Source organism: Sesamum indicum, linkage group LG2, assembly GCF_026168435.1.
Source record: "Sesamum indicum cultivar Baizhima isolate 11 linkage group LG2, ASM2616843v1, whole genome shotgun sequence".
In the NCBI taxonomy this organism is placed as follows: Eukaryota; Viridiplantae; Streptophyta; class Magnoliopsida; order Lamiales; family Pedaliaceae; genus Sesamum; species Sesamum indicum.
In genome coordinates, this window is record NC_142658.1 from 19,865,166 (window position 1) to 19,890,354 (window position 25,189).

Sequence of the window (25,189 nt, forward strand, 5' to 3'; positions counted from 1 at the left end):
AAAAATTATAAATACTTACTTAAAATAGAAAATAATTGTAGTCTATAAATATTGAGATAAAAATTACTACTCTATCCTTACTGAATTTTTATTTTAACAAAAAAAAAAACGAAGGTTTAAAGAAATGTAAAAAATTTGAGAATGAATAAAATAAATAATGTATAGGGCATAATAAAATATTTTAAAATTTTAAAAATAAATAAATAAAACTATAACTTATAATGCAAATGAGTATTTTGGACAGTTCAAAACTTAACAAGATGCTAACGTAACAGATTTGGTGTTAGACGAAAATTAAAATTAGGGGGTAATTATAATTTCTGGAGGTAGTATCTATAATCATATAAAATTCACCCTTAAAATAAATTAAAGAAAACATAGGTTTAAACTTTAAAGATTTTTAAAATTCTTAGGTTAGAAATAAGATTGTGACTATTGTGCTTTCATCTCATCTCAATAAAAAGTATATATATGAAGGAGTGGTTTTTAGATTTTTTTTGGAATATGTGATTGGATGTAAGATACAAATATAACAATAATTAATTGAAAGTGGATGTGAATTAAAATTTTTGATCAAGTTTCAGCTGTCACAATATCCGATTACTGTGAAATGTGAATTGATTATTAATTAATAACTCGAGGAAAAAAAAAGAAAAGAAAAAGAAAAAACAGCAAATCTTTAACAAAATTCAGTTATGAAGAAGCCAATAGTAGGCGTCCATGCGTCCCCTCCACAACTCTCCCGCCAAGTAGAAACATGAGAACAGTTAGACGCACCTCGCAGTTCAGATCGGCTATGGCGTCTCTCCAACTACTCCTCCCCCTCTTCCTAACTTTCTCTGCAGTCTCCGCCGCCGGAGAATCACCTCCGCCATCATTTGTCAACGCGGCGGAGACTCTTGCCAGTTCGGGATACACAGCAATGTCCCTCACTCTCCAACTCATCGCCCCCACCCTCCCCCTCCCCCTCCCCTCCAATCCCATCACTGCTCTCACCATATTCTCTCCGCCCAACGACGCTTTTTCATCATCCGGCCAGCCTTCACTCGCCCAACTCCTCCTTCATTTCTCCCCTCTTTCCCTCTCACCTGAATCTCTCCTCTCTCTCCCCTTCTCGTCAACTATCCCATCTCTCTCCCCCTCCAAACACCTCACTATAACCTCCAATGTAACCCAAAAACTCTCCATAAATAACGTTGGGATCTCTGACGTTCCCATTTTTGATGATGGGTTTGTCATAGTCTACACAATTGACAATTTCTTCGACTTGAACTTCACACTTAACCTCACAAATTCGACCAACACTAAACCAACATCCGATTTCCAATGCCTTAAGTTAGAAACAATCTCCCGGTTTGAAGACGTATCCAGGCTGTTGAAGTCCAGAGGCTACTCGATTGTCGGCACGTTTCTTGAGTTGCAGCTTATGGGATTTCTTGATCACGGAGGGTTCTCAGAGGATGTCATGAAGTGGACTGTTTTTGCTCCAGTAGACGAAGAGTTAGTGCAGTTCTCTGGGGATTTTCTTAGTTACTTTTCATTATTCATGAGGCATGTTGTGCCGTGTAAAGTGGGGTGGAGTGATATTGAAGAAATGGTGAATGGGACTGTTGTTTCCAATAATGTCAAGGGGTTTAGTCTGGAGATTACAAGGGATGAAAATGATGAGATATTGATGGTGAATGGAGTTGACATAATGTTTCCGGACATGTATGAGAGTGAATGGTTAGTCATTCATGGGATAAGAGGGGTGATTGCCCTGCCAGAGAATACAGAGGATCAGGACACTGAATCAATAGAGGAGTTCCCTGTGGAGAAAGTTGAGGCTCCGGATCCTGAATCAATGGAGGATTTCCCTGCAGAGAAAGTTGAGGCTCCAGAACGTGAGGAATTTTAAGGTTGGCTCCTCGGATTGATAGTTTCCATGGAGGTTAAGAAATTAGTAACGGAAACGATGGTGTTTGTCTATTTCTTGAATTTTCTTTATGCATTTTTTGAAGAATTTTGTTTCTGGAAAGAAATTGGAGTTTTACTGTTCGTAAACTTGGAAATGCCATTGTATTGTCAATTCTTCTAGAGTCCCTGACGTCGAGTTTGCTTTCTTTCCAAGTGCTTTATTGTTTGTTTTGGTAGGAATACAATGTTGTGATGGTGAATGTCAGGGAAAGTGTAGAATGCTATTTGAAAGTAAGTTGCAGCACAATTCTTTCCTCTCTGCTACTTGTGTATGTTTGCAGTAACTTAATTCTTTGCAGATACATACTTGTATTGATTTTCATGTCCAACAGTTGAACTACACTCTCTTAGAATTAAATAATTCTTTCATAGATATACATACAAATAAAATCAGGATCACTGGTTATTCATGTCTTAAATGAACAGTGATTTTTTACCCTCACCTAGTAAACTTTACAGCAATTACATATGTTGACAGTGATATTAATCTTTGCCTCTCAGTTTCTTTCTCAGCTAAGCTTTCATTTCCTTTTACATTTTCCATCTCATCTCTCTATTTCAAGATTTCTTCCCTTTGCTTCTCATGTTGCAGCTTATATGTCCTTTTCTCTCTCCGATTCTTATGTAGGCCAACTGGTGTTGCATCCCCGTTTGGCTGCTTTCTCTTGATGCAGTTACTGACTTTGAAAGAAATCTATTGTTTCCTCAAATCAGGGCCGCATAGTGAACTGTTATACATTTCCAAATTTCTGTCTTTCAGCTAGTCGCTGTGGAATTTTTACCCATTGCTTCACCAGTTCAGTATCGATAATCTTCCATATCTGCTTGCTTTCAGAAGTAAAGAATTAGCATTTCAAATTTATTGTAACTCAGCCCCAGCACTGTATGATCCTCATCCAGAATAATTAAGGTATGAAGAGATTAACACTGATGTTTCTGCTGCAAGATGGAGCTGTTACTACAAGCGTCCGCGTACTTCCATGTTTATTCTCTGAAAGCATTGAAATTTAGTTCTTGAGGAATAGGACACGATTTGCCTTTTCAAGTTGTTCGCAATAGACAGACATAGAGACAGCACCCTTTTGCTTGCCTCATTAGGCCAACGGACACAGAAAAGCAAAACAAAGATGCACGAGGAACATCAGTCCATCTCAATAATATGTGTGGATTTCTGACATGTATCATCAACAGGTGAAACTTGATGAGTAATAGCTCCAGCAAACAAATATTCAACATCGTCACAGTTGCATCCCCTTAACCGACTAAAGGAGTTCTTCTTAATTCGTCAATTTTGTGAGACAATATAATGATGATATCTTCTTTCCCCTCGTTAAGAAGAAACTGCTTCAGATGCTTAAACATGCAATCTGGAGGCCGCATGCCCATGTCTAGCATTTCTAGAAGGTATTTGCATGCCTCATCTAATTTACTATCATTGCACAGGCCATTGATCAAAGCTGAAAACATATGCATTCCAGGAAGTACACCCCTGGCCTTCATCTGATCCCAGACTCTCAAAGCCATATCCGTGCGCCCCTCATTGCAGAACATCCTCACCATTATCTCATATGTACTGACGGTTGGCTCACACCCCGGCTCATCGCTCATTTTCTGGAAAACACAATAAGCCTCTTTTGTCTTCTGAAGTTTTATAAGATGATGAAGAATTATATCATACGTCCTTGCATTAGGCCCAACTCCACATTGCCTCATCTCGTCGATTACTCTATAAGCATCACGCATTCTTGTTGACCAACAATAAGCACCCACTAAAGCATTATAAGTAGGAGCCTCAATAACACAATCACTACTACCCTTGCACAACTCGAAAAACTTGACAGCTTCATTTAACCTCTTCTCAGACCCCAAGCCATTGATCAACGTACAATATATATGAGGTGTCGCCTTAATATTCTTCCTTTCCATTTCCGAATAAAATCCAACTGCTTCATCATACCTTTTACCTTTACAATAAGCATTGATCAAAATCCCATAAGTCACTACATCCGGCTGAAATCCATCCTCCCCCATTTCACGATAAACCTCACTCAGCCTTAGAAAATTACATTCTTGACCCCACCCTTCCAACAGTATTGTGTATGATTTAATGTCGGGTGTAAACCTTCTGTTCTTCCATTTGTCAAACACTTGTTGAGCATGCTCTACGTGCCTAGACTTGCTCAAAGTATCGAGCAACCTATTATAATCTTGCAACTCGGGCTTCAAGCCGTACTTCTTCTCCATCCTCTCAAATGCATCTACGGCCTCTTTCACCCTCTTTGCCCTCGCAAACCTCCGCGAAACGAGGGCAAAAGTATCTTTACAAAGCAGGCCCTTTGATTTCATCTCATCCACCAACAACCAAACCATTTTGAACTGTTTTATTTTCCCTAATGATTCAATGAGAACGTTGTAGCACTCTGGAGTGTGTTGAAAACTTTTTCTCTTCTCAGCCCACCGGAAAAACGAGAGAGCCAGAACTCCAGCATTGTTGAGTTTCTTTAACACTTCAAGAACCAAACTTGGGGATAAACATTCACTTGAATTAACAGAACTTAAAGCAGAATCGAGGGTTCCCGAATTTCCAATCGTCGATACTAGTTTGCAGATTATTTCAGCTTCTTGTTTGGTGTTGGCATCTGGGTTTTGGTTATTATCGGCCCTTCTACAGCCAGTGGTTGTGTTCGGAGGAACATTATAAAGATTTGATCTTTGAAAGCAACAGGTCTGGGATGTATGCACGAAACGTGTTTCGAGTCTATGATTCGTGGAAAAAAACCCAGTTAGATTTTGGTGATATAGCGATGATGAGTAGCTTTTGATGGGATTTAATGGGGTAAAAATTGTGGAATAAAGGGTTGAACCCGATGGTTTTTCAAGGGCTTTTGGTATATTTCTGAGGATATTTGGAAGACCCATTTCAGCGGGAGCGGTAATGGAGGGAGAATGGCGACGGGATTATATGCAAGTAAAAGAATTTTTTGCAGAATATGAAAACGGATTTTAGGTTTTCCTCAGTGCAAATTCAGAGATACAAGACATACAACTCCTAATTTAGGCTCTTTCGGTTTAGGCTTTGGTTCATGTTTGAAAACTGAAGTTTAGTAGTGCAGAAGAAAATATGGCCAAGAAAGTGTAATGGATCCACTTTTTCTTTGAATTAAATGCAATTTATCGCTTTTGATATTGCAAACTAACAAATTACTCCCCCAAAACTTAATCATTTATAATACCACAAAGTATTTGCTTCCATTTTTCCTCTTTTTCTTTCTCTCTATTTGTTTTGTGAATAGAGTTGTTCTTAACAAAAATCACTTCCCACTTTTTACAACCATCAACCGGGAGAACACAAATTGCAACGGCACTTCTTCATAATGTTTGTATTTATTTTCTTAATGTTTTATTGTATTTTGTGAAGATAGAGAGAGAAAAATAAAGATAAATAAGTATGTGTTAGAAATAGTATGTATCTTTGAATTTGTTTTTTAAGATAATTTAAAATAAGTATTGTATATTTAATGTTGTGTTTTGGGAGACAAAAATTACTATTCATTATCAAATCATTTTAAATCATGTCTTTTTTATATATATTTATGTATATATGTGTGTATATATATATATATTTATGCTAAAACAGTTTAAAACACTTAGATAAGGTGTTTTTGAATGATGGCAAACATTGAGTATGTTTTGACTCGTCCTGAAAATAACTTAAAAATGAAAACAAACATAGTGCTTGGATTTTGTTGGTTTGTGCTTGGAACAACAATTTGTGGCTAAATATGGTTGACAGTGAGACTCTAACAATGACAAAGATAGCCTTAACATCAAATATAAGAACCAGAAATATCACAAATACTTCCCACTTAAAGCATTAATTCAACCATTTAATACCAAGATTTCTTTTGATTTTGATTCTAACACTTCAAAAAATATCTTGTAAGTGAAAGCAAAGGAAATAAATCTGCAATCTAATCTGGGAACATACAATCTTGAATTCTTGATGCAGTAAAGTTCAGGACACAGCGCATAGTAACAAAAATTGTTACTACAAAACCTGTGTGGTTCAAGTACAAAGCAAGTGAACTGTCCGTGATCGACTAGGAAGAAGATGGCGAAATTTGTGGACCCCAACTCAAATCATCCATTTATATTAAATTGATTGATGAAATCTTACAACAGTTTCAGGATACAATTGCTTTTCTATGTGGACAGCGTCCTAAATTGCCTTTAGCTAGGGATCCAAGTGCTGTAATGCGCTCTTTGCGCATGCAAATCAAAGTCTACGAGGCAATAAAATGAGACATGCTGCAAAAAAACGAAAAAGTGACGAAGTAGGGTTTTGTAAGTGTACAGATGCATACGGAGAGGACTTCCTTGTATTGATGGAAGACTAACTGGTGTCTGTACAACAAATACTTCTGCCAGACTCCCAACACGGTCCAAGAATCAGGAAATGTTTTGTGCCGTGTCTTCCAACTTCAATCCCCTGTATGAACACAGAACGAGCTTGGAGTCACAAGAACAATTCCCCCCAAAAGAATAGCGCACAAACACCAAAGAATGCATTCCAACGGAATGTATACTCAAACAGTTCTCAGTTGACAATGTCCACGAGTTTCAGATGTTCTTCTTCCCATAAACCATTATCATGTGCACGTATTTGACTGTGATTTCCAATCTTCAAGAATTTTGTTTAAGGACTCTTCCAACATCTTAGCCTGCGGTCCTGGCTTGACAACATTCACGTCATCCCACTGTGAACATGGATCCATCAACCAGCTCTTCCGGCCCGTGCACCATGCACCAGGTGTAGCACGATTACGACCACGCATGAGGATATTTCTATCTATCATGTTCAGAACTGGTTCATCTTTTCCAAACTGTCTCGCAAACACGGCTCCACTTTTGACCATTTCATCGTAATCTGTGGTGTTGAGGAAATGGGGCTCCATCTTAGGGGGATCGTCCCATACAAAATATCTTAAGTCCGCATTAACAGTGGTGTTTTTGAACTCTGGTGAATTACAAATAACGGAATGGAAGTAGACTTCTTGTGGCAAAACAACATTGGTGAAGTACATTAGAAGAGTTCGTGGAAGATTGTCCCAGCCGAACACACAAAATTCAAGGAAGGACCGACTTAAGACAACCCATGGAGAACCTAGAACACAGTAAATAAACACGTGGCATTAGCGAATAGATAGTTCAGTTATATTTGTCATTAGAAAGTCCAGACTCCAGGGTACTATGATATTGAGTAAAAACACTTACCTGTGAAAACCCTGAAAGCATCGGGCATTGGCCGCTTTTCAGTTGCATGAAAGATTTGAGTCCTCCTGGCCAAGTAAGTACCTGGGTCCACTACAATGGGCTGAATTCTTTGACCCCTGGATTGACATTTTGAGAAATAATAAATAAAAGAATTGGAAAATTTGTTGCACATTGACGACGATAAGTGGTAAGGATTTGCCTACTCTTTCCATCCCAGATCACTAGTGTGATCAATGAAGTTCAGGTCTCTCCTAACTGAGGCGAACACATGGGACAAGTCTGAAAGCAAATTGGAAGGAGAAAATCAGTACATGATAAGTAGTTATATAATTCACAATTTGAATTATTAATAGACAACATGAAAGCCTTTTAACAGACATCTACAGAAAAGCATTACTCAGCACAAGTTAGTAATTTAATGACAAAATAACATCATGCTCAAATAATGCCGAATGCGACCTACTCATCAATTAAGTTGTTACGGTTTTCCATTGATTACGTGGCCTCAAGAATATCTTATTTCTGGCACCCCCTTCAACTCAAGAAATAGTGCATCTAGTGTGTGTGTGTGTGTGTAGACTCCACAATGAAAGCCTTCAAAGTTAAAATATATTCTCTTTTACACTCAATAGAGTTAACAGGCTGAAAGCATCCAAGTTAACATGCAAAGGGAAGATAATCATGCAGAGAGAAATTTGTAAGATATCGTTCAGTAACTCCAAAAGGTTCGATTTCTTAGTAGATATGTATGAAATCTTACCCGCAACACACATTGCAAATATATGAGTGAATTCACAACCATTAACGGTCAACAACAACAAAAAATTCACATTCAACTATATTGCTTAACATTGTGAATCCTAGAACCACCTCCAAAAGATCCGATCCCATTATGTTGGATCCATTATGTTGGATGTAAAAGTAAAAATGCATAAATAAATAAATTACCAAGTGCAATAAATTAGACGTTCCAACTTTCAGGATTTCGGGCTCTTAAAGCAATAAATGCCTACATGGATCAAAATATAGCCGTAAAATTAATCAGAAATTGATTCCCCGATGTCACCAACTAAGAAACTATTTATAATAAAGAAAAAAGAAAAAGAATCTGAAGCAACTGGTGTGGTGATTTTGTAAAATGTCATTTTGATCAAGAAACTAATATCTCCAATAATATTTCATCAGTAGCCGATGGGGTCAGACAGCAGTAGTCCATATACAGCACTTTGCTTCAATATCTTTGCTTGAATGAATAACTGACAAGGGATGTAAACCGAGGACAGGATTGAAACTAAATATATTAAAATTTAATAAAATGCAGAATGCAGGTAAGTGTATGCCTAGATGCTCCTGAACAAAAGGGTTGACCCCTGTATGTTTCAGAAGAAGTGCTAAATCCATTTAAGAAAAGCAAAATTTATGAAGGCGCCGTGATCTATCTTTATTCCCTGGCACCCCTTTGTCTTAATAGATAACAGAAATTCAAATCTTCTTCAACCAACAGACAGATCGGCAAAATGGCTACAAAGAGAGAAACTACTAAGATTCCTCCCTTCGGTCGAAAGGGCTCAATCAACTTAATTTAAAAGCTCTCCATAAATTCAATCAGTGATTAGAAATGTGAAAAAAATAAAATCTATCACATTTATCAAATTCCGAATAGGATTTGCTTATTTCTCATCCTGCAGTAACTTAAGAATTCCAGTTGAAAAGCAAATAAATTAGAGATGGTTCCCAATATGGAAATTTTGGCCACAGTTCAAATTGCTCCCAACTCATCATAAACTAGGATAAACACGAGGCAACAAAGATCTCGGACAAGTCAAAACACTTCTCCAAAATTGGATGCTGAGCAACAAGGTATGAATATGATATGAAAGATCAAGATTTGCGACAACGGCATTACTCAGGCAAAACTTCAGAATCACTTCAGATGGAGCATTCACCCTAAATCAGCCATAGGATATCCACTAGCAATGGCTAATGAGCATTTAACCAAATTCTGTCAGAAAAGATTACATCTTTCCATCTCAATGTTGATCCCTTTTATGTAAGTAGCAACTGCAACCAAGACTTTGTTACTACTTAACACAAATACCTGGACGAATAAGTTTCTTTCTGAAGATAAATGAAATTCCCAACCCACAATTGGTACTATAACAAAAACAAAACTCAAACCTCTCATCCTACAAACAATTCCAGCCACAAATAAAGACAAAACAGAAATCAGAAAGAATTAATCCACAGCATACCATCTTGCGTAATCAAGGGATAATCCAGCGCGCTCAGAGTGACAAACCAATCCCAACTTCTATCCACCTTCAACAAAACAGCAGCAGCCCTCAGCACAGCCGCAAGATTCGTGGACCCCATATAAGTATTTGGATCGGGCTTTCCAATAACATCCACATTCCCAAAGGCCCGAATCGCAGGTACCGACTTCACTAATGCCCCTAACCTCAACCTCTCCTCATCGGCCCCATCAGCCGAAATATGAAGCAAATACCTGTTCCTCGGGTGGTAAACCGCTAACAACAGGCGGAATAATCGGCTCGCATCCCCCCTCCCGCCCGAAATGTAGTAGGCGAAGGCCGGAGGATAATCGGGCCCGTGATGAACCGTTGAAGGAAACGCCTTGTGGGGAGGAAAAGCATAGTAGTATGAGGAACTGAAGCCCGAAATAAACGACAAGAATATGAGGAATGTGATGAAAGCACCAGAGAACAGGGTGAAGAGCCATTTCTTTTCAGCTCCCATTTAGATTCAAACGCAAATTCACAAAAACGAAAGAAAAACCAAACAGTGTGGTATCCAAATTAAGGCAAATTGACAAGAATGCTAAAGGGTACAAGATTTCGGAAATGTAAATGGGATTTTACAGATCTTCATGGGCCAGTCAAAAATTACTCAACCAGATCAAAGTAACCGCTGATTTCTATTTCTGGGTTTTGATTCTTGGAGATTATTGCTCTGAATTTTGTGTTGGATTAGGGTTTGATGGAAAGGGAGTTAGATTTAGGTGGAAGGAGAGAGAGATGTGATGTGAGGAGAAGAAGAGAACAGTGAATGAGAGTTGAATGAAGGACTGTTTTTCTTTCCTTAGCTGTTTCAATTTTTTGATGATCTTAAAGATTGATATTTAAAGTCTGATAATATATCACCAAGTAGAGTACTTTGCCTTTGTCTTGAAAACACTGTTCCTTGTGCTTCTCACTCACGCTCCTAACTGTAGCGTGTAGAACACAGAGGAGGTGCATTCCCATTGTCGGCGGAAGCTGTTCGTCCACGCGCTATAAAGGAACCGGTGTCTAATGTAATGAACTCTGTTTGATTTTGTTTTTCCCAAAAATACAATAATTATTTCTTCTATATGGTTAGGTTTATTTCCTTGTTTCAATTACTTGCAATTTCACCTATTCAAACCTTTCCAACACTAACAAACATTTCTATTTTTCATAACTAGTTTTAGCCCACGTTACCAAAATTTTAATTCAAATCGAATTCCATCCTATTTAAATTAATTATTCATCCATATATTTTAATATAATAATATATAATTTAAATAAAATAATTAATTACATAAAAGTATACCACAATTACTTCGTGATTGATTTAGTTTGGTCAATCTTAATTTTAATAAAAAAATTCCGACCAATAACAAAAATTTACTACAGTTTGCAAATTGACCCCTTTTTCCTTTTTCACCTTTTAATGTTTTTCAATGTGTTAGTTTTTAAGAAGTTGGAAAAGGCTTTATTCTGTAAATATTATAATTATTCATATTGGAAATGTCAATCGTAATTGTTCAGCTTTCAAAGTGCTACGGCTAAAATTATTCCTATTATTTGAGGGATGAAATTGCAAATTTCTTCGATTATTCAAGTGGTATGGTTGACCCCAGTAGTAATTTGTTCTTTATTTACTTTAAATTATTGGTTAATTTTAAAAATATTAATTATATCTTAGGTATTGAATGTTATAATAATATATACATTAATTTAAATGCATAACGATCCCTATGTTAACTCAAGTATCCCTCACGTAATATAAGGTTAACGAAGAAGTATACCTGAAAATTTACGTCTCAAGTCGTATGTTTATTTTGTTGTTTTACTTATCTCCCCCGATTCTTAATACTAATTTAATCCAATAAAAACAAATTTAAATAAATTCTAACATTTTTTCGTATAAAGAATTTTCAATTACGACAAACAATAACCTTCCACGTAAAAAAAAAAAAAAAAAGACAAAGATGCAATTATGTGTTTACATATTTTTATTTATGGTTGTATTTGGTTGAATTTATATTTTTTTTCCAAAATATCATATAAAATATCGAAAAGTCATTGGTCTAATTACAAAATTTACAATTACTAATATCTTATAAATTCCGAATATTATTTTATCCAAACACTTTAAAGTTTTAGTTTTAAAATAAGATACAATATTTTGTAAATCCAACGCATGATATTCTTAATGGATAATTACACTCTCCTCCTCTAAGGTTTAGTATAATGGAAAATTACATTTAACACCCTTGAAATTTGTTCTATCTAATAAAGAAGTCCCTCATTTAGTTGAAATTTACTGAATTTATTGATATTAATAATAATAATAAATACTATTTATTATAAATTGATTGATCACTGTCTTATTGTGGGTCAAATATTTTTTTTTGGACTAAACTACCCTTCAGACGATGAACATATACCTCACTACACGCATTAACGCGTGAAGACGTATGAGGGTAATTTAATCATAAAATGATTTATTTGATCTGTAATAAGCTAGTAATAAGTCAATTAAGAGTTTTTTTTGTTAATATCAGCAAATTAGGCGAATATTGACTAACAGAAAAACTTATTAGATAGAAGCAAATCTCAAAAATGTTAGATGTAATTTTCCTAACCACAAAAAATCTATAATTACACCAAATATAAAGTGTCATTGTCCCTATTCTTAATTATTTGAAGGAATCCCAATAAAAGGAGGATAAGTATTAGAAGTAAATGAGGAATTAAATATTTTGGGGAAGTAAATTAAATGCATGTGGAAGCAAAGTATCTTAAATTATGAATGACGTTAGGTTTACAATAAGCACGGGATTTTTGTCCCCTAATAATGGATTTTTTACCTAACTCTAATTAAATATTCCAATAATACGTACCCCGTCGAACATTCAATATTTGCAAGTCCAATACCTCAATTTATTAAATATATATTTTGTTTCCTTGTTGGGATGTGGAATAGAGTTATATATGAAAATGATTACTATTTTATAATGCTTTGTTGGAAAACAGGTTAACTATTCTGTACCAATATGAATTTAATTTTTTCTGGTAGTTAATTAATTTGGAGTTTTTATCAATAATAATTTTGGAGGAAGTTTTTATTTCAATATTTTGGAAAACAAACTATACTTTAAGTACGAGTAATTTTCATCTAATTAATTTAATAAAATAAATAAAAATATTAAAACTCTCGAGATTCAACAGTTAAATTTTTGTAAGATTTTTCTTATTGGGAATGAATGAATACAAGTAATTTGGATCGGGAGTTGGGATGTCTCGAGGGTAGCTCAAATCGGGTGTTTGGGAACTTGAGAAAGAAGAAAGAAAAAGATTGTTATGTTCACTGGGTAGTCCCAACAAAAACCATACGATATTTAAGTCATTTTGTGAAATTGGAAAAAAAGCTTATAAGCTAGTGGGAAAGCAATAAAATGGCGTACCATGACCAATTTGGGGGTATCTATCTGTGCTGGTACAAATCCACATGCCTTGATCTTGAGCTTAATTACAGAGTTAATAATGGTCCTGATTCCTGAAAATCGAGTCTGAATCAATCAGGGTTAGGTATTTTTGGTCATATTTGAATATTTTGACATGTAGGTTCTTTTCTAGTACTGCATCGTATATTCTCATCAACAATTAATAAAGACCAATTAATAAAATAACTCATACCGTAAAAATATTAAAGATAAACTTATTTGAAGTTAACAATTGCATTCTCTCTAAATATTAATGCAGTGAATTTTGGGATTACAAAGTATTTTTTTTTAATTTAAAAAATAAAAAGACATTAATATTTTTTTCAAAAAATAAAAGGCACCTGAGGTGTAGGACGAGGTCTGAGATCACTTCAGCGAATACACTTTCCGAAAAGATGACTTTATTCGAAGAAAATATAACATAATTTGTCAGTTCTCATGCGGTGTCAAAACTTGAATAAACTTCATTTTTCTAAGACCTAACTTAATTTAAATAATAAAATACTCCAATACTTTATATGGAAAATACTTTTATTTGTAATTCTGCGTGGTTGATTAAATAATAAATTGTTTTTTTAACATTCATTCAATGTTTTTCTCATTAAAAAACTAGGAACTTATTTCAATATTTTCAAGTAAATTTTTATGTGTATATCGACTTTTATATGAAACGAAAGTATGTCTAAATTAGTATATATTTTATAATAAGATTTCCTGTAAAAAATATGATAGAATGAAAATATATTTGAGTTGGTATTTTTTGCGTATTAATATATATGATAAAATAAAAATATATTTAGATTAGAGTATTTCATGATGGTGTTTGTATGAATTCGACTATATAACAAAGTTTAAATTAAAGAATACATATAAAAAAAGCAAACAAATATTAAATTATTATAAATAGATGTAAATCCTCATTCATATTTATATAAATTTAATTTTTTTGGATACCCTCCTTGCAATATCCTTAATTCGATTTTATCTTTTTTAATTTATTTACAAAATTCCTCATCTAAAAAGTTGATGTTAATTTTTTTGAAATTGCTCAAATTTATCTTTTTATTATTGTCTTAATAGAGGTTAATTTGAGGATTGAATTATTTATTTTAAATTTTATTGTACTTTTTATTTTATTTTATATATACATACTATGTACATTTAAAAAAAATTAAAATAGATGTTATAATTTTGTACACATAACTCATGTGTATATGTTTAGGCTCTATTTTTTTTTATTATTTTAAATTGTAGAAGCAGCTTAATATATCTAAGTAAGATGTACATTTTACATTATAGAGGCTCGTTTTTAATTCAAAAGCATTATACGAATTATTGTTTGGATTGAATAATTCAATTTACTTATATAATCTAAGTAAACATAATATAATTGTTACATGCTTTTTTTATTTTATCACCTAAATAACTCATATTACAAAATAAACGACCCTAAATGAATAAAAAATATAAGGCTAAATACGTATTGGTGAATTTGGAGTTGGGATTTCAAATTCTTAAAGATAAATAATTTTTTCATTGATTCAAATTCTTCTATCCAAACACGACCTAATAGAATGTGGAGCGGAGCCCCGGCCCGTTGGGTTAACAAGGATTCAAAGACCCAAGTATTAAGCGGATCCGGAGAAAATCTAATATCTTATCCTACTTAGGGACACGTGTCAATCAAACAGACGGATTTCCCACCCGTCATTTTTTCTACCGTTTGTTGACAACAAACACCGAGCGTTACTACTTACTACGCCGTAGTCCAATCCACTGAAACGATGTCGTATCCACCCCCCATACGTACACAAGTATCTCTTACTAGCCACTGAGAAGTGGATTGAACCAAAGACAGGCACACAGAGCAAAGAGAGATGCTGAGAATTGGCGGGAAACGAGGAGGAGGAGGAGTGGGGCAGCTACTGGCGGCGGTTGCGGCGGCTCTGCTGCTCCGCCTCTTCTCTGCACCGGGCCCGGAGTTGCTGCCGGAGAGCCTGCCCGAGGATGAGGAAGAAAAGGACGACGTTCCGGTGAAAGGGAAAGTTGCGCCGGTCACTATTAAATGGACCAACATTAATTGTTCGCTTTCGGATAAATCATCCAAATCGGTAAGTGGATACACATTCGGACTCACAAACATAGTGCATTAGAGTCTCTGCTTTTATCTGTGTATATATATTATCGGATAATGATTCCAATGCTTGTAAGTTATATTTTCGCGTGAGGTAAAATCAAGCATTATGCGGATGGTGTCTTATATGCTACGTAATCCAGAAGGAAGACAAACTGCTAGCTTGGGGATTAGGAAATGAGATGAGCTGGGGAATAAAAATCAGTGTTTATAAGCTTAGCTGTTATGTACAAATTTACATACAATAAAACAGAAACAGTGAGGCAATCCAAGTAAGCCTCGTATATGCCCCATTTTTTTGATAGCTTTTTGACTTTTATTTTGTCATATAAAAAATATTTTTTATTTGAATTCAAATAAGTATATGATTGTTTATTTTTTGTCAAAAGATTAATAAAAATTCATTGTGATATCTACTAAGTTTATACTTTTATACGTTTTGATTATTTTTAACTTAACTTTTGGATTATATATATATATTAATTATTCATGTTTTTTTTAAAATTTATATTATTATATTTTATTTATTTATTTGTCTAGAAACATAATCCTGTAGTTTGCTTTGGCTTTGGATAGCGTCTTGAATTCTGTTTTCCCACATAAAAGGTTGTATTTTATTTTCTATTTACTTTGGACAAGCATCATTGTTTATGTTTATCTACAAGATTAATTCATTTGTAAAATTATTTAAATTAAGTGTTATATCTAATATATTTTATAGTTCTATAGTTACTAATTAATAATTTTAAATTTTAGATTAATTATCAATAACTTATTTTTGTATTTTAAAATTTGAATTATTTTTTTATTTTAGAAACACAACCCTCCCATGCTTTGGCACGGGTTACCAACTAGTTTTGAAGATATTGCTGGTTCATTTCGTTGAAAATTTGCTTCGATTGAGTTACATCTATTTAAACATGAAGAATGCAAGGAGTTTGAGGTTTAGAAAATTGTGCCATGAGAATATGCTCAAATAGGAGTAATTTGGTAAATATGTATATCATATCATGCATTATTTTGTGTACAACTGAAAAGAGTTTGAATTTTGGTTCTCCTTTTCTCTTAATATTTATTTGAAAGGAGCCCCTATGAATTCTTTAAAAACAATGGGAGAAAACTAAGATGATTCTTGTCTTTGAAGGCAGTTGAAGCATTTTTAAGAGTACAAGAGAATCTAATGATGCGGTTAAGAGTATAAGAGGTACCCGGGACACAGTACAGGATAAAGTGGGATTCACCTAATGTATTTTAAATAGGTATTATACTTTGGTGTAAAACATTGTCATTTTGGTTTTGAGATCTCTTTTGAAAGTCTAGTTATACATGTTTACTCTTGGGGTCAAACCTTGATAGATGCAACACTATTTCGATGACAAGTTTTAAAGCATCCTGATCTATCTATTGTTAGGTCCGGTTTTTGCTGAAAAATGTTAGTGGAGAAGCGAAACCTGGCAGATTACTTGCAATAATGGGTCCATCTGGATCAGGGAAGACTACCTTGCTAAATGTTTTGGCAGGTCAGATAGTGGCATCACCTCGGTTACATTTGTCTGGCCTTTTGGAGGTCAATGGACGACCATTCTCGAATAAAGCTTACAAGTATGTCATGCTTCAACATCAAATGGCTCAGAGATTTTCACTCCTTGAGAATTTTTGTTAGCTAATTGATGGATTAAATGTCATTGCAGGTCTGCTTTTGTTAGGCAGGAGGATCTTTTTTTCTCACAGTTGACTGTTCGAGAAACACTCTCTCTTGCTGCTGAACTCCAGCTGCAGGATATATCTTCGGTGGAAGAGAGAGATGAATATGTAAATGATCTCTTGTTCAAACTTGGCCTGGTAAGCATGACTTTGTTTTGATCGAATTTCGCGGATGTAAGTCAGTTTTTGCACTTTAGAACTCACTGGACACTACTGTGATTGTTTATCTGAACATTAGCTATTTTCTTCAGTTTAGTTTGATTTTCGTTTTTTGAATACCTTCGTTGATGAATCTTCCTGGCCTTATATATATAGACACACACATATAAACTTTCAGTTATCACAGTAAAGTAAAGGCTTGTATAGTGGCATATTATAATGATAACTTATAATGTTGATGAAAGCAAGCATTGACTTGATTTTCCTTTTATACATTTTGGTGCTATCCGGTAATTGGTTCTGGCTAAATACTTGCCGCTTTTCTTCTGTATTTCAGTTAATATTTTGTAGTACACTAGTTCATGTATCTTCTTGGCCTTATATATAGAGACACACAAATACACACACACATATAACCTTTCTGATTGCTGCCACGAGTAAAAGCTCATATGTTGGTGTTGCAACGAGAACTTAGACTTTGATGCAAGTAAATGCTGACTTGATTTCGCTTTGATACATTTTTGTGCTATTTCTTAAAAGGTCAGTTGTGCTGATTCACGTGTCGGGGATGCAAAAGTTCGTGGGATAAGTGGTGGTGAAAAGAAAAGATTGTCACTAGCATGCGAGCTGATTGCTAGTCCATCTGTCATTTTTGCTGATGAACCTACAACAGGCATGGTTATTTCTGCTTCCGCAATTTTCTTTTGATTTAGCTAGTTGGTTCAGTAGTTTCTTTTGATCTCATGATTAAGTGCAAAACTTGTAATCTGGGTTTTTCTTTTTTTCTTTTCTTTTTTCCCTGGAGGCACAGCAATACTGTTTGAATTTGGAAGAGGGCATATAAAATATACTCTAATAAATTACTTGCTCAACTAGGTGCAATAACTTTCTTAGGAAAAAAATTGTAAGCGGTGATGTTTGCATGCGTATTACCATTCAACCAATTCAGCAAGTGAAGATTATTCGGTGATAAAACTTCACTACAATGCTTGAGTGTATTTGGCTTATGCATTTATAGACAAACAAAACCTATTCTTACCAACGTACCTTTCCCATACAAAGGCGACCATCTGAGGTCAAATTAACGAAAACATAGCTCATATAAATTCTGCAGGGTGGAAAATTCCTTGCAAGTATCCTGTGTGTTCCTGGTTTAACCCCTTGGCATCCTTTCCTCCTTTCTTCTCCTGCCATTTTACTTGGATCTTGCTATATTAGATATATAAATGCAAAAGTATTGTGGTGTGAATTAGTTGAGTAATGCTTCCAGGACTTGATGCCTTCCAGGCTGAGAAAGTTATGGAAACACTACGGCAACTTGCGCAGGATGGCCATACTGTCATTTGCTCTATACACCAGCCTCGAGGATCAGTATATGCAAAATTTGATGACATTGTGCTGCTTACAGAAGGCACACTTGTTTATGCTGGTCCTGCACGTGATGAATCACTTGCTTACTTCTCAAAATTCGGGTTGGTTATCTGATTCTGTTCGCTTAAATGTGATTATGACAGTAAAATTGTCTAATATCTACATGCTAGACACCAGAATGCATGTCTCTATCCAATTTAGTGTTTATTAATTACTGTTGCAAGGAGGATTTCTTAAGCATATTTTTTTGAGTAACTTTTTCTTAGAGCAGATTTCGTCCAATGTAAGGGCATTGCATTATTCATCTAAACTATTAGAATGACCGAGTAATTATTCTCTCCATTGTTCAGGAACTTAAGTTGAATGATTTTTATTTCTTTTGTGTACATTCTTCTGTTTATATGTGTATTCTTTTTATTTCTATCAAGAGTTTTTTCCCATTTCTATTTTGTTCATGTGATGTTGTCTGTAATGTAAAGTCTTCATGATCTTCGTTCTTGAAAATTATACATATATAAAATTTTATCCATATTAAGACCCAATTACGATAAGTGATGCGGTATTTGAGCCACCAGGGGAATGTTTTAATTTGAAAGCATGTGAAATTGGCTTCATGTCAATGCTGAGACTTAAAGTGTAAGTTCAGCCTTTGTGATTTGGGCTTTTAGAAGGCACACTAGCTCTATGGTCTACCATAGGCAACCATGTTCCTTCTGAAACTCCATGGACTGATGTTATTGTGCAGCATGGTATAACCTCTTCAAATTATAATTACAGGATTAATTTCTGGTTGAAAACGCTACATCATTTCAATTTCTCGTCGCGGGTGCATCGGGCACTCAAAACATGCTTATGTGCCTTTAGTGAATTTACAGAACTTCCCGTGGTGTATTCTTTGGATTCTTCTGAAATTTGACCTTTTTCTTTCAATCCCACTGGGAAACTTTTGCAATTTCTTTAATGGACATTGTTATAGAAATCTGCCAGTTTGTCCTATGATGATTGCAACAAAGTAACTGGACTGATTCACTCTCAGACTTGAACAACTTATGATTTTTATTTGCTTCATAATTTAGTTGAAACAGCAGAGATAATATACTCTCAGTTTCTTTTTATATAATATACTGGAGGACAAAGAATAATCAATAGCATGGATATGATGTTCTGAAGACTAATGTCTGATTATTGTAGCATTTAAGGAAAACGTTCTCCTATTTCTTAATGCATGGCGAAGATCTTGCACTTTGATTCTCAAGAAGATCTAAACTTAGTTTTCAAGTACGCAATATTAAAACAGTATCTTTTACAAATTTTGAACTTTTCGTCTTGTTGATGAAATATTGGAACTATCATTTGGCGTATTTGGAGGCTTACAAGTTTTAGAAATTGGATCTGTTCATCAATCAGTTTGGATTGGGTATAATTGCTTGCAGTAAAGTTCATTTGCTTTATGGATTTAGCCGGCAGTTCTTGCATCTAACTAAGCGATGATTGACTTTCTACACAAATGACAGGTATATTTGCCCTGATCATGTGAATCCTGCAGAGTTCTTGGCGGATCTCATTTCAGTAGACTATAGTTCTGCTGAGAGTGTCAATGCTTCCCAGAAAAGAATAGATGCTCTTGTTGAGTCATTTGCTGATCAGATGTCTTCAACTCTATATGCAACTTCACTCACCAGGCTGGATCCTAAGGATGGCACAAACCTAAGGAAGAAAGCTAGTACCAAAAATAAAGGTCATTGGTGGAGACAGTTTTGTCTACTTCTTAAACGTGCTTGGATGCAGGTACACGTGATTGTATCTATACTTAGTAATGTTACTAGGAAGCCTCAGTAACTTGGTAGAGTCATATTACACAGAAACCTCAGGAACTTGGTAGAGTCTTTCATCTGAAGAACCGTGATTTTGTCCAAATGAGTCATTGTCCATGTAAACCAGAAGCTAACTTCCACCATATACTTGCACGGTGGAATGAGATGAACAAGATGAATGAGTGCCACATCAGGAAACTTGCAAAATGAATTGTGCCTCGGTATAAAGTGATATAGACATAAGATGAACTGGATTTTTTTGCTATTGCTAAGTTGGCTAAACCAGCATGCAGATCTGCAGCCTGGAACCTCTGTATAATTCCACTCTGTTTTTTGTTATTTACAAGTCTCTTTATAGTAGTTGGTTCTTTCCATCATCCATGAGACAGCTTTTCTTTCTGGAAGGTAGATGGTAGTTATGAACTTTAAACTTTAATTATCATTTCCCAGTTTAACCCTAGTCCTGTTCTTTGAGCCAATAACAAATATTCGGAGCTCATGAATGATGTACAATCTCCTGTACCTAGATCTTGCTTGTAGTGCATGTTTTAGCATTTCTTGCAACTTGTAATTTACACGAGATGATTGGTTCTGCTTCTTGTATGTTTAGCCCTCTCTGTTGATGTGCAAAATAGGCTTCTCGTGATGGTCCCACAAATAAAGTTCGAGCAAGGATGTCCATAGCATCAGCTCTTATATTTGGTTCTGTCTTCTGGAGGATGGGAAGATCACAGACATCCATACAAGATAGAATGGGATTGCTTCAGGTGTGCAAGTGCTTTGATTGGTAGAGTCATGCATGTCTTTTGTTAGATGTGTTACAGATAGATCGCAAAAAGGTCAATCTGATGTTGACCTAATACTATCTTGGGAAAGATTATCTTTTGATGCAAAGTCCACTTAGTTAACAATTAGTATTAACTTTTAGAAAGTGCTACCTGTCCTGCTTCTTGATTTGCCTATTTTAGCTGTTGCATGCTGTTTCTCTCTTTAACCAACATGATTCTTCGATTGAACTTCAACTCATACTTTTGTCTGATGTTGGACTATGAATGGTGCATGGATGGATTTTGGAATCGTGGAATTTAATTTTGACCTTAGTGTCATTATAACATCATCTGATTTTCTTATCGCTGTGCAATACAGCTAAGTATGTCTTCCTAGATCATCTTGCAATTATAGGCACAAAAGAACAGTATTTCTATAAAGTCAGGTTAACTTTTTTTTTTAGCCATAAATTTGCAAGAAATTATTAAACTTGGCAAAAATATTATTTAAAGTAAATCATCTTCTATCTTTTCCAGATCTTGTTATTTGATCCCTGTTAATGGTTTCTTTACTATTTTAATTACTGTTAGAGGCAGGCAACGGTTAGATGCTTCATAGATTGGTCTTTCAAGTTTCTCCACTGGTTTACCTCAGTGCTTATGCATATGCACAGTAACTATGTTATGATTGTGCCACTTGCAAGTTTATTCATGTATTATGCCTTGGCATTTTTGTAAGATCAGTGACAACAGTGTTCATCCACTTTCTAGAATGTTTGTGCTATCTACTGTCAATCAGGGTGTCAATGACTTTGAGTCTTTTCGTCCTTCATCAAATGTTTAACCAAAGTGAATGTATATGCTTAAACTTAACTAGAATACGACTTGTTACATGCAATGAATTAGCATCATTTGCCCCTGTATTAGGTCTCTCATGTCTTGCCTCATTTTGGTTCTCTTGTTCAGGTTGCTGCTATAAACACTGCAATGGCTGCACTCACAAAGACTGTAGGTGTTTTTCCTAAGGAACGAGCAATTGTCGATAGAGAGAGAGCCAAAGGGTCCTATTCATTAGGACCATATTTACTCTCTAAATTGTTAGCTGAGATCCCTGTTGGAGCAGCATTCCCATTGCTCTTTGGTACCATTTTATATCCCATGACTCGTCTTCATCCGACAATGTCAAGGTAAGATTTTGGTGTTGATAACAATAGGGCAATACTCGGGTTGGTGGTAATACGAATGATATTTTAAAGTCTCTTTGCCAATGCCTTATTTTAAGGTGGCAGAGCACAAATCAGTAAGCAAGAAATAGTAAAATCCAAACAAAACTTTTTTATCTGTTACAATAGATTCCAAGCTTTTCAGAACCTACAGCACATATATGATTGGATAAAACCAATGCCCAACTCCTGTGAAACTCCTATGAGAAACGTCCACTGATTGATTGCTCCTCAAAATCTTTTACAATGGTATCTGGATGCACACATATTTTATGTATGATCGCAGAATGAATACACTTGATTTTTTTAGCTTCAAAGGAACCAATAAAAAAATACGATTGCCCATTCAAATCTTTATTTGGTCCAGGACCCTCTCTGTGTGGTTTTGTAAGATTGTAATAATTACAAAATGTCCAGTAAGTGCCCATGAATTAGGGATTTATATAATCTACGTCACCAAGATGCACATCGTCATTCTGTTAATTATTTAAGTGAGAAGATTCAAGATGTCAGAGCTAGTGGAAGCAATTCCATCCCAATAGTGTATATCTGGAGCTCAACATGGAAATTTATTTTCTTGCAAGAGTTGGCAATGAATTAGTTAAGTTAGGTAATTATGTATTCTCATGAGACTAAGAAGTTTTTCTTTCAGATTTGGGAAATTCTGTGGAATAGTAACAACTGAATCCTTTGCTGCATCGGCGATGGGCCTAACTGTTGGGGCTATGGTTCCAACCACTGAAGCAGCTTTGGCTTTAGGTCCATCACTTATGACAGTTTTCATTGTATTTGGAGGCTACTACGTTAATGCAGAGAACACACCAATCATCTTTCGATGGATTCCTCGTGTTTCTCTCATCAGATGGTACCTGCATTCGCACTTTATTGTTTCTCTATTGACATTTTATTGAGGTTAATTCTCTCCTCGCCACTGATAAAATTATGAAAGGGTGGCCATCTTTGTTGGTTTTTTACTTCCAGGGCATTTCAAGGGCTCTGCATCAACGAATTCAGTGGCCTTGAGTTTGATCATCAGAACTCGTTTGACATTCAGTCTGGTGAACAAGTAAGTTTCATGAACATTCGAATTTAACATTTCTTGCCTTATTCTGATGAACAAAATACTTGACAATAGTCGTCGTGTCATCAATTGCATTGTCCTTACATGATCATTACTTTATTGCATATACTACTGGTATCCTACTTACCTGAACCATTTTAGGAATTCATTTGTCTTCTCTTGTGGTTAGCTAAACACAAGGCTTCCCACTTATTAACATTCAATTGCCAGGCTCTCCGGCATACGCTTGTTACTGTTCCACTTTTGGGCTACATAAAAATGCATGCGTAGTTATCCCTGAATTCCTGGTTCTGCTTTACATTCATTTCCATATTCATTCTCCTTTCTCTGTCAGTGACCATAATTAATTGGTATCCCCAGTGTACTCAAAACCTTGACATACCACCTGGAACGGCATTAAACAGTAGACCTCATTATGTGTCATGTCCTTGATAGATCTTGTGCCCCAATACAGTGCTCACATTCCTTAAGATATGCCTCTGGGACTTTTGAAGGCAAAAAGGCAATCGAATTGCTCATTGTCCCAACACTTTCTTTGATGGTCAAAATATTATAAGATTGACATTACTCTGAAGTCCCCAAGATGTTCTAGATTATACCTGATTGTATTAGTTTCTCTATCAAAGTACTAGTTTAGGCGATCTGGATTTTTCCATTTTCTTCCCTTTGCAGGCACTCGAACGACTCTCCTTCAGAGGCAGTCGGATCAGAGACACAGTGATAGCTCAGAGTAGGATACTACTATTTTGGTATTACACCACTTACCTTCTCCTGGAGAAAAACAAACCCAAGTACCAGCAACTTGAGCCGCCTCCTTGTGATGAAATTCAAACACCAGTAAAGCTTGAGCCTCTTGAAAGTGATCCCGATGAACCATACCAGCCACCCGAACCTCCCATTTCTGACCAAGGTAAACCCAACCAGCCACTTCAATCTCCTCCCCCTGAACCACTTAATCTCTTTACCTTAGAGGGCTTGTAATTGCTTGGGCTGTCGATGATCTTAATACGAGATGTGCCACTTGCTATTATTTATCTCATACAGGTGCTAATTCGGAGGAGGTAACTGTCCCATAAAGAAGTCATACAACTTACAGAGCTAATGAACTATTTTAGGAGAACATAATGATAGTGAAATTCTTAGCACTGGTGCTTGTGTATTCAGAATACTCATCGAAGCTTAGGCACTTCACCTCCGATGGATTGCCTTGTTATCGAGTCATTAAAAATGTTGGTAAATACATACATTTTTGTGTTTGTCTTATTTCTGTGAATAAGGAGATGATTACCAAAACATTTTTCTCCCAGCTCCCTGATCTTTTTGTGCATTTGGTTTGTCCAGTAGGTCTTTAATGCAGACATAAGGGAGATTGTTTACCCTTGTATTAAACTCCGAAGGTACCGTATGAGCTGCATATGTAGGAACATGAGTTTATAGGATGGAAATTATTTGTTATGCTCAATATTTTGATCATAATTTGTTTCCAATAAGTCGTGATTTATGAAAAGAATGATAGATTAATATAACTTTTTTTTACCATTAGATGAAGATTGTTAGATGGGTGAATAGCAATTTATCCACTGTGATATTGAAAATGAGCAAATTACCTTCTTATAAAAAAAATATAGCAATTTATCCCTCTGTACTTTTTAATATGAAGCAATTTAGCTCCCCGTCTAAGGAGTTAAATTGCTTCATTTTAAAAAGCATAGGGGAGTAAATTGTTGTATTTTAAAAATACAGAAAATTAAATTGCTATTTAATTTTATATACGGGAGTAATTTACTCATTTGCAATATCATAGGGGTTGCTTGTATTTTTCTCATATTTAAATTTACATATCATTAGAACAACAGTAAGAAATATAGATAATTTCTGATTTAATATATAACAAGAATTGAAGTAAGACATACTTGAACGGATCGTTACTTTAGAA

The 25,189-nt window shown here is 35.2% G+C and overlaps 4 protein-coding genes across 8 annotated transcripts; 2 read left to right on the forward strand and 2 right to left on the reverse strand.

Moving 5' to 3' along the window:
- The first annotated feature begins 738 nt into the window (after positions 1 to 738).
- On the forward strand, positions 739 to 2,216 carry FLA20 (putative fasciclin-like arabinogalactan protein 20). Its single transcript, XM_011072426.3, has one exon. It carries the CDS (start codon positions 758 to 760, stop codon positions 1,895 to 1,897), a length of 1,140 nt encoding a protein of 379 aa, XP_011070728.2. The 5' UTR covers positions 739 to 757; the 3' UTR covers positions 1,898 to 2,216.
- Positions 2,217 to 2,303: 87 nt separating this feature from the next.
- LOC105156261 (pentatricopeptide repeat-containing protein At1g71060, mitochondrial) lies at positions 2,304 to 5,136 on the reverse strand. The gene has a single exon (XM_011072340.3). The coding sequence runs from the start codon at positions 4,873 to 4,875 to the stop codon at positions 3,211 to 3,213; it is 1,665 nt and encodes a 554-aa protein (XP_011070642.1). The 5' UTR covers positions 4,876 to 5,136; the 3' UTR covers positions 2,304 to 3,210.
- A 940-nt stretch (positions 5,137 to 6,076) lies between these two features.
- On the reverse strand, positions 6,077 to 10,356 carry LOC105156262 (Core-2/I-branching beta-1,6-N-acetylglucosaminyltransferase family protein). Its single transcript, XM_011072341.3, has 4 exons — positions 9,483 to 10,356; positions 7,434 to 7,509; positions 7,231 to 7,346; positions 6,077 to 7,120 (listed from the first exon to the last, which is right to left on the reverse strand). Exons 1-4 carry the CDS (start codon positions 9,985 to 9,987, stop codon positions 6,606 to 6,608), a joined length of 1,212 nt encoding a protein of 403 aa, XP_011070643.1. The 5' UTR covers positions 9,988 to 10,356; the 3' UTR covers positions 6,077 to 6,605.
- A 4,367-nt stretch (positions 10,357 to 14,723) lies between these two features.
- On the forward strand, positions 14,724 to 24,715 carry ABCG7 (ABC-2 type transporter family protein). 5 transcript variants are annotated; one of them, XM_011072343.3, is made up of 12 exons: positions 14,729 to 15,111; positions 16,546 to 16,736; positions 16,826 to 16,976; positions 17,538 to 17,670; positions 18,268 to 18,469; positions 19,883 to 20,156; positions 20,818 to 20,949; positions 21,916 to 22,136; positions 22,825 to 23,037; positions 23,154 to 23,238; positions 23,926 to 24,163; positions 24,298 to 24,715. In XM_011072343.3, the coding sequence occupies exons 1-12, from the start codon at positions 14,878 to 14,880 to the stop codon at positions 24,327 to 24,329; spliced, it is 2,106 nt and encodes a 701-aa protein (XP_011070645.1). In that variant the 5' UTR covers positions 14,729 to 14,877; the 3' UTR covers positions 24,330 to 24,715. The 5 variants fall into 5 exon arrangements, with proteins under 5 accessions (XP_011070646.1, XP_011070644.1, XP_011070645.1 ...); XM_088877777.1 differs by adding an exon at positions 16,279 to 16,393 and having other exon boundaries at positions 14,972 to 15,111; positions 23,926 to 24,715; XM_088877778.1 differs by adding an exon at positions 16,283 to 16,393 and having other exon boundaries at positions 14,978 to 15,111; positions 23,926 to 24,715.
- Positions 24,716 to 25,189: the final 474 nt, after the last annotated feature.